At 39.8% G+C, this 9,404-nt stretch overlaps 1 protein-coding gene across 1 annotated transcript in view; it reads right to left on the reverse strand.

Moving 5' to 3' along the window:
* The window catches only part of kpna6 (karyopherin alpha 6 (importin alpha 7)), a 10,703-nt gene extending 1,655 nt beyond the window's left edge, over window positions 1-9,048 (reverse strand). Inside the window, exons 1-14 of the mRNA XM_072447717.1 lie at window positions 8,895-9,048; window positions 7,601-7,734; window positions 6,170-6,262; window positions 5,994-6,093; window positions 5,817-5,911; window positions 5,608-5,739; window positions 5,431-5,519; window positions 4,767-4,866; window positions 4,512-4,675; window positions 3,798-3,876; window positions 3,405-3,530; window positions 3,169-3,296; window positions 2,012-2,196; window positions 1-1,929 (exon numbers count right to left, since the gene is read on the reverse strand). The exon at window positions 1-1,929 is cut by the window's left edge and continues 1,655 nt beyond it. Coding sequence (XP_072303818.1) covers window positions 1,742-1,929; window positions 2,012-2,196; window positions 3,169-3,296; window positions 3,405-3,530; window positions 3,798-3,876; window positions 4,512-4,675; window positions 4,767-4,866; window positions 5,431-5,519; window positions 5,608-5,739; window positions 5,817-5,911; window positions 5,994-6,093; window positions 6,170-6,262; window positions 7,601-7,734; window positions 8,895-8,898 — 1,617 coding nt within the window. The 5' untranslated portion in view covers window positions 8,899-9,048 and the 3' untranslated portion in view covers window positions 1-1,741. The remainder of the gene's footprint in view (window positions 1,930-2,011; window positions 2,197-3,168; window positions 3,297-3,404; window positions 3,531-3,797; window positions 3,877-4,511; window positions 4,676-4,766; window positions 4,867-5,430; window positions 5,520-5,607; window positions 5,740-5,816; window positions 5,912-5,993; window positions 6,094-6,169; window positions 6,263-7,600; window positions 7,735-8,894) is intronic.
* Window positions 9,049-9,404: the final 356 nt, after the last annotated feature.

Consider the following 9,404-nt stretch of genomic DNA (forward strand, 5'->3'; position numbering starts at 1 on the left):
CAGGAGCTGGTATGCTCAGATGGGGACAGTCAAGAGTCACAGCTCTTCCTCACACAGTGCCCGTCAGTCAAACATCACACAATCACAGTTCAGCTCCTTCCACAAAAGGCCAATACTGACCCAGAGACGGCTACAAAGGATGCTAACGCTAACCTCTGAGTCAGGCGGCACAACTTCTACTAAATCATACGTCATGTGAGCAACAGCAACCCAGGAGTTTCCAGTGGACAACCAATAACCTCCATTTTTTTATCTTTTTGAACATGAAAATAATAAAATAAATCTTCATTAAAATAACAAACGTCACTATAAATAAAGAAAACAAGTGCACGAAGCACAGAAGCCGAACAGCTACTTAAACAAAAACTACGTGTCATCTTTGGAAACCCGTGGCTTGCTGCTGTCAACTAATCTGTGTGAGGTGTGTATACAGTGTTGGCTGGTGTTGTATGTAAGTGTGCATGACCTGTGTGCAATTATATAGAGATATAAATGCAAATATAGAAAATCCAAGTACACGTCTACTTGAATTTCAGTTGCAGTTAGGCTTTGTCACTAGTTTGAGGCATATCCCTGGCCAAATGTTCCAGCTGTACACGAACACAAAGACGGAACACTTTTCATAGCCGCTTTGAGGCTTGACGACGTCTATTCTACATCAAAACAGACCCGTGCACTGAGTATAGTGATACGTGTTATGGGTTACATATCAGCTCTACCACTAAACAATACACCACCAGTTATTTCACAATCTCTGCTCAACAATAAACTCAATTCACCGTTTAGTCCCAACATGATTAGTCGTATTTCTTGTCACTTCCACTTGCGAGCTCTGTCAATCGGCGAACAGTGCGTTTGGCCAGGGATATTCTGTGACCGTAGGCAGGGCATTAGAACTCCATGCAAAAATACCTACTACAGACTACTGGGGATAGAGCGGCAACTCGCAGCAAGCTGAAGAAAAAGAAACGGTTGAAAAGCAAATGCTGAAAATGTCACCTTTTCACAAGTAAGATTTTTGCTTCTGCATATTTTTCCTCTAAACATTCTTCGCCTTTGCTGCCCAATCTTCTATCCCCACAGCGATGCCATTATATCACAAGTTAGATCACTTCATAATTCAAATTGTTATTAATTACACGGCACACGACGAACATTGGATCTCTAGCTATACCACCCACATTATTTCTCATCAAAACCCGAACCTATCAAATATATCATTTAAGCCCTTTTTATTCTTTTGTTTTAACCCCCCACCCACTCACCATAGATTTATTTAACATAAGGAAAAGGTCCGACTTTACTCTCATTTACGTATATAGCAGCCTCCTCCCTAGTTCCATTTGTAGATATGTTGAGCATGGCAGAGACTAAAAGAGTCTCTCAGTACCATATTTCTTCAACTGAAATAAAAAGGAGAACGAAAAAACTTAAAAGATAAATTAGGGTTGGGGTTAAATAAATCTAAGGGTACAATTTTTTCAATTGCACTATGACAGATTGACACTGAGAACTGGGAATTGAACCCGCAGCATCCTTTTAGGAAGACGCCTAAGCATTTCTCTAAATGGAATGTCCAATTAGTAAAAGAAATAATAAAGTGTAAATCAAGAGCTAATCTTTACCACCACAGAAGGAATAGAATCCACCACAGAAGGTACTGTGTGTGTGTGTGTGTGTGTGTGTGTGGGTTGGGGAATATGGATAGGGTTGAGGGCTGGGTTTTGAAGAGGCTGGGGACCTATAGCTGGAAGCCCTCCATGGGGGCCTCCTGCTGGGGAAACAGGTACTGCTGATTGGCCTGGTCCACTTGTGGAGCCAGATTACTGTCCACGTCCTCTCCTCCAAAGTAGTGCTCGATTAACTCAAATGCTTTCTGGTAGATCTCCTGGTTGTCGTGGCTTTGAAGAAACTCGATTTTGTCCAGACCTGAAACGAGCGCAATGTCAGGCAGGAAGTCGACACACGTTTACTTATTCAGAATGACATGGAAGCAGAGCTGGGGCAGTACCATAAGCTTCCTCGATGTGAGCGCAGTAAGGGTTGACTCCCGAGCCATTGTTCTCCTGCTTGGCCTCCTGCTCGCCCAGCCTCAGGATGTTCTCCAGTCCGTTCAGAGCCACCTGCACAATCTTGGAGTCCATGACAGTGAGCAGGTCACACAGAGGCTTTATGCAGCCCAGGTTCACCAAGTACCTACAGGAGAAGTCAGCAGAGTTCACTTACAAAGAGTTCATATGATTACCACACGCACCATAAAAAAAATAACAGTTTTAACTAATTATGCTGCAAAGATTTAGATTTATACATTTGGCCATTTTCATTGAACTGAAATAGTTTGGAGCTGTAAGAAAGACAATCATTACAATAAGGTGAATTATTTTATTATTTAAAAATATTTTAGTAGTTGTAGTAGATAAGTCAAATTGTTATTGATTTTTAAATATAATGTCAACTAAATAAATGTTGAAATGTGGCGATTGAAAATTGACAAATTTGACAGAATCTGGACTAAATGGGACTTTTATTTTGGACCTTATGTGCATTAATCTCTTTTCATTCGAGGCCTTATTTTTTGCAAAATTCTTATTTTCAAATTTTACTCAATATGTTGTTCTCTGGTCCCGTCTTGTTTAAAAATGTTTTGGGTCCCATTTTTCAAACATTTGATTGAAAGTTAAAGAAAAAAATAATATCAGAAATGTTTGATTTCTTTGATTTGATTATGCCAGTTTTTGTTAAAAAGTATAGTTTTTAGTTAAAATGGTCTTTTGCCATTTAGCTTCTGTATAGTCATGATAACAATTATCAAAATACAATTTGTTGTTTGAATAGTTGACTAGTTGAAGTTATCAATAAATCAAAATTTAGATATTGTTTTGAAGGTACGCACAATTTTAATATCAAGTATATAATTTGTAGTATCAATATAGTATCAAAAAGAGCTGAAAAAATTGATCAAATAAAAGGGTAAAAGATGACATTTCTGCATTTTAGTGATTCCTTTTATAGACATTTTACATCCGATAATTAAATGTCTAGAAATACGTTGAAAGACATGTTTTAACCCATTTCTGCAGCATAGACATAATTCCGTCTGACTATCGTTGTAGCTCTAGCCTTCAAACCGATCAGAATTATGACGCGTAACCATGAAAGTCTGCAGACCTGATCTGCTCTGGTGTTCCCCCAGAAGTTGCATTGGTGATGGCCCAGGCTGCCTCTTTCCTGGTCCTGAACTCCGCTTTCTGTAGAATGTCAATAAGCACTGGGAAAATGTTGGCATCTATGACTTTCTGCAAGGTTGTAGAAAAAAGAAAGAAGAATGTGGTCAAACCAGGACAACGCCTCGGCTGGCATGTGGATAGGACTGTTCCTGTGCAGTGGAACAGAGGAAGGCTCACTTGTATCTGCGCCCGGTTCCCAGCGGTGATGTTTGAAATGGTCCAGCAGGCCTCTTTTCGGATGGATTCCTTGGCACTGCTGAGGAGGTGCAGGAGGCAGGGCAGGGCGGAGCAGTTCAACACAACCTAAGGACAGGAAAACAGATCTGCCCTGTTTAGAGTTTGTTATGTCCAGTCACAACACACATGATTTAATGTGCTTAGAGAGGTTAAAGATAAAAGCAGAAACGCTCAATGCAATAACTATGACTGCAGATATTAGATGTAGGAAACTATGTGACATATTGCAAAAACTGATATATTTTCCAATACAGTGACAATTTTTCCAATGCAAAATATACAACTTCCAATTGGACTTTCGTAATTCGTATTGCTCATTGTAACTGAATATACCTGTGTTTGAATGTCATCCCCTGTGACAATGTTGCCCACAGCTCTCAAAGCGGGGGACGCCACCTTATAGTCAGTGTGCCTGGCAAAAGACAGAAAAACAAGTGATTTTTATTTAATTATTTTGGTTATTCTAAACTGCTAAAACTGATACAGCCTATAAAGCGTGCCTTTACTGTGCTTATGTTTACACAGAGGTTATTTATTGGGGTTTATTGTAGGCGATATTGGACTTTACGTCAAAACTATGCACGGTTTTACACTCATTTTAAAATAGACAGGTCTTCTAGCCAATCCTGTGGTGGTTAAAGAAGATGCGTAACAATTATGAAGTCAGGGCCACAGCTTGTCTGGTTTGAACTAAAATATGCGCAATTTGACAAAGTCTCTCATTCCTTCTTTCCTTTTGTGTGCTTCTTATGGTCTTTGCCTTACCCTCCCTCTCCCTCTCTGATGCAGTCGCAGATAATCTCTTTGTCTCTCCTCTCGTGACCTTTATCGTTATAGAATGTACCCGCAACCAACTACTTTATCACCGTTTATGAGTGAAACGTGAGACCTAATTTAGCGCATGGACATTGTATGCGTTTTTGGCGCTTTTAGGTTTAATATGGTACTTAAAAACATTCCAAATTAAACTCAGATTCGTCCCATCAACACAAAATAGATCATGGTACTGTGTTCTCTATACCTCAAGTCCACTGGTTTATGACTTACATGAGCAGCTCTACAAGTCTCCTACAGACCCCGGAGTCGATCACGGCCTGGATCTTGTCGTTGGGGCCGTCGGAGAGGTAGGACAGGGCCCAGCACGCGTCGGCCAGCAAGTCCGGGTCGCTGCTGAATAAAAGCCTGGACAGCACCGGCAGACAGGGGGAGACCTGGTGAAGGGAGCACACAGCAGGGTGAGGTCAGCATGGACAAAGCTGTAAAAGAAACAAAAAACAAGCTCGGAAAATGTCTTGTTCGGACCTTCTCAAAAGCTGGTGGAGGGTTCTTTCCTCTACAGAGATTGGATAGAGCCCAAACTGCATTTCTAGTCATGGTTAATCTAGTGGATTTGGTCAAAAGCCTGAAAAAACAAAAAAGAAGTAAAAAATCTGTCAGAATATACAACTGAACATTTAAGGGAATAAATGTGCAAAGGGTGCAATCATTTTAAAGGGGCACTAAGTAACTTTTCTGGTTGTCGTCAAAAAGATGTTATAGCTTTGCCTGGAATGTCCCGCAGTATGGCATTCATTAAACGTATCCGTGGAGACAAGCAGCTCACAGTAATAAAACACGTTTGCCAAGATACTTTATATTCTATGAATGCTAGATAGATTAGTAGTTTGAGACATTCCGTGCAAAGCAAGCAATCTTGATGACAAACTCTCCACAAGAAATTGTATTAAAAGTAAACTTTGTAACTTTTTGTGGAGAGATCTAAATGAAATAAAATGTTCCAAAACTACAAACCTTGTCGTTTAAACAGCTAAAAATCAACAGAAATGTTATTGATTCTGTAGTTTAATAGTTCATATTTCAGTTCTCTTGCGTTAGTGCTACTCTGTTCAAAATGTGCATGTTTAAATGTTTAAATCTGGACTGATTTTTATTCTGAATCTGAAAACTTCATATAAAACATACATACAATAACAGAGGTGGAAGGATTTGGCAATTCAGCACAAAATCTCTGCACACTGAACTGTCTCCTGCAATGTTCCCCAAGGCCCATACTGCCTGCAAACAATAAAGAGTATATCCATGAACAACTACATTTTGTATTTTTATAAAAAAAAGTAAATTTTAAGAGGGCATTGTGTTTTACTTGTTCCTGGACATCTTCAAAGTCTGAGTTAAGGAGGTCTTTGAAGACTGGCACAGCACCGGCCTCAATCACAGTCTTGGTCTGCATGGATGTGCCCGACGCGATGTTCGTCAGAGCCCACGCAGCTTCAAACTAAAACATATGTATTGAGAACGCGTTTATTCACGTGTTGTTTTTGTGTGCGTTAAAGCATTACAGATAGATGGTACCTGTAGTGTGCTGTTGTCGCCTTTGTTTAGAAATTCAACAAATCTCTCCACAACGCCAGGGGTGTTTATAACTTCATCAATGGGAGGATTAGGCTCTGAAATGTGAAAAGCAGGACACAGGTCAAGTTTAAGGCATTCTTAGTTCTCGCTGTTTGTGAAGGAGGTTTGAGTGAATACCTTTGGACAGAAGTTTCCTAAACTTTTGCGTTGTGGCCAGTTGAAGCTCTGGGTCGTCAGAGAAAAGCATCTCAACCATCTCTTTTGTTATAACTCCTTCCTGTAGAGAAAAATGTGGTCATTCAAAACATTTGCGTCTCGGCGACTGCTCGATGACACCCGTTTTCACCACTCACTGTTGCAGGAGAGGTGAGGTAGGCATCCACCAGGGGACTTTCAAACATGGCTTCGTCTTCATTCACAACATCCACATTTCTCCTTTTGAAAAGCTGTAATGAAAACAATTTAAATGTAGAAAACAAATGCATTCTCTTCCACACAATTTTCAACTTTTTAACAAAAAATATTTGCATAGAAGTCAATTTAAGAGATGTGTTTGTGCATTAACGAGAACACTTCGCCCCAATAGGTGTGCGATATCAAATACAATATTATTTTGCACGATTATGACAATTTCACCTAAGCAGGAATCAGGAATGTGCGTAAATGTGCCACTAATATCTTGGTAGAGGTTTAAATATTGCACAAAATGAGAATGGACCATAAAATAAACCACAAAATGGAAATTGGAAAATTCACTTGACATTTCTGCTATTCTTGCTGAAATTATTAAAAGGTGGTATGGACGATTTTTTTCAGCAATTTTTTTTATCATATTTCCTCGTGGCGTGGATAAATCATTAGTCCTGCCACGTATCAATCATAAAACGCACCTACCGCTCACCTGCAGTCGCGTCTGGCTCTTCCCCACGTTTCCGCGTGCCTAAGCGCATGGATCTATCATAATATAGTTCCCTCAGTGTACGGGGCAAAATGAAGACGGAGAAAGACAGTTCGAGCTGACTCAGAAGTGGACAGAAATCTACAGGAGACGAGAGATGCGATGCGCTCCGTTGCGCTAATAAACAAACGCACGTGTGTGTTGTATCGGTCCGCACGGGGGAGAGCGCATGTGCACTTCCACCTGAGTTCTCAAATCGTCAAAAAATCGTCCATACCGCCTTTAAGTCATAATTATAGACTGAGGTTGTCTAAAACTCAATTATTGTGAGATGATAATTAATGATAATTCACATGATAATACACATGGAGACATTTTTTATTTTCTACAATTCCCCTAGTTCAAGATGCTGCAAAAAATGTGACAAAAACAAAAAGTAGTTTAAAATTAGGTATATTTTTTGACAATGATTATGTTGTGGCGCTTACGATTGTGACCTGAATAATCCCAACGCTCTATAGACATGTTGACATCCCCATCATAGACAATACACTCGATATTCTAATTTTCCATATTTCCAAATCAACAATTGCTATATGGTCAATGTTTCTCCCCGTAATGAAAAATGATAATCATGGCACAAAATGATAAACCATAAATAAAGTTACGGTACAACAAGTCCAACATACACATCCCATCTCGCCCAACATTTTTCAAATTTGTCAATTTTTAAGTCAAGTCTGAAGGTCATTTTTTCCCTACGTCTAATGTCCGTTATGTCAGTCCGGTCCTTGATCGTCAGGCGGGGTTTGTGTAATCCATTTCCTTGTGATGGCTTTTTTCCTGCTGCCAAAATTATATCCCAAACATATTTGTTCATTCAAACCTGTTGTTCCCGTTTCTGTTTCCTGAGCTGGATGCCCTCCTCCTCTCTCCTGCGCCTCATCTCGTCGGGGTTCAGTGCTTTGTTTTTGTAGCGGTTCATCCTGCAGTTATCCTTGGCCGGACTGGCTGACGGCTCTGTGGGGTCACAGTAAAACATTGCTCATGAATTCAAATCAGACAAACCCAGTCATTTCCTGAAAGTCGTTGCACTGAAGCCGGAGTTCTGAAACTATGGAGGCAAAATGTAAGCACCACTTTCCAAAATGTCAACATCAAGCACCCAAGCACAGTCACTGGACCCAAAGGTGCTATGTGGGCATAATCTGATGGCTGTACAGAAACTGCTTTTGTGCAGTCATGGCACCGGAGCAGAACACAATACAGATCACATGGAGAGTCGATGCGAGCTTAAAACAGAGATTTCAGCTAAAAGTTGTTTTCCTGGGGGCAAAAAAAATACACAAGGGCAGCAAATTATGAGAATTATGTGTGCAATGCGATCTTCACAAACACTCATCCATACAATACACAGGCATCTTAAACTTGGAGGATTTCTAGAATGATCATCTTTAGTAACAGTTTAGCCTACATTCCTATTATGATAAATTGTTTAACGTTTGAATAGATTCCAAGTCACTACACAGACTATGTACAACATAGTAGATTCAATTGCAGTTTCCACTCCCCTGAACTATTGTTTTTAAGGATATGGACGCAGAAAATGGAATAGTTTCCACAGGCATTAACACATGATGCATTTTACATGTTTGTACTAAACATATAACATAAACCCATGTGTCAGGGTGTGTGCTTGAACCAAAACTACAGGGTTAAACGTAAAAGACACGGATAGAGCAATTGAAGATATTTCTTCAGTAATTCCAGTGAAGCTATAATTAGGAGGTCAAATAACAAAGCTAAGCTCTAGAGTCAGAATAATTTTGGATACAGCTGACTGAGTAATGCTAAATATATTCATGCTAACTACACTAAGCTTGCTAACACAATGTTTACTTCAACAGGCTTTTACATTACAAATTTAAAGACCACAAACAACTCAAGATACTGTCTTATATACTCTGTTGTCATACACATGTATGCCACGGTAAACCTGACATATGTAGGGAATATAAGCTTTAAGTGCTTCTAAAACCAGCTTAGCTTCACAGCTAAGTTAGCAGCATGCGTTAGCTAAACACTGACAGCCCAGATTTCGTAATCATGAGCCACAAACGACGCCACAACACAGCCATGTCAGTCACTAATCTTAACAAACACACTCATGGACATCTTACCCATGTTCTCCGCTGGGATTCACGCCTTTCCTGGTGAAACAAATATAAATCCGCTCCCTAGTGTAGCTTTCCAGAAAGTGCTCTTGAAAGCGAATATGTCTGCTTCAGCTTTAGCTTCAGCTTGTGCACAGGAAACGTCAACATGGTACTTATGACTTCCTGCCGCCAGAGGGCGCGCGCAGATTACACATTTAAGATAAGATGAGATCACTTTTATTTGTCCCACGATACGATGGGGAAATTTCAATGTTGCAACAGATTATGAACAGAGGTATAATAATAAAAAAATTACATCACAACGTTCTAGAGGATTTTACATTTTAAATATGGGTCTGGTAGATCTTCAAAGGTACACTATTCTTTCTGGTGGATGATCTAACACCTGCCTGTTTCCATGGAGATGTTATTAAATATTGACATAACAGGTCAGCTCTGTGGAGAGGTGAGCCCATGCTCACGTTTTTCAATAAATACACCTGTTTGATGTATTCAAGGTAGATATTTAGATTC

The sequence above is a fragment of the Eucyclogobius newberryi genome, unplaced genomic scaffold (genome assembly GCF_026437365.1).
Source record: "Eucyclogobius newberryi isolate DKJ021-1_F unplaced genomic scaffold, fEucNew1.0.hap1 SCAF_16, whole genome shotgun sequence".
In the NCBI taxonomy this organism is placed as follows: Eukaryota; Metazoa; Chordata; class Actinopteri; order Gobiiformes; family Gobiidae; genus Eucyclogobius; species Eucyclogobius newberryi.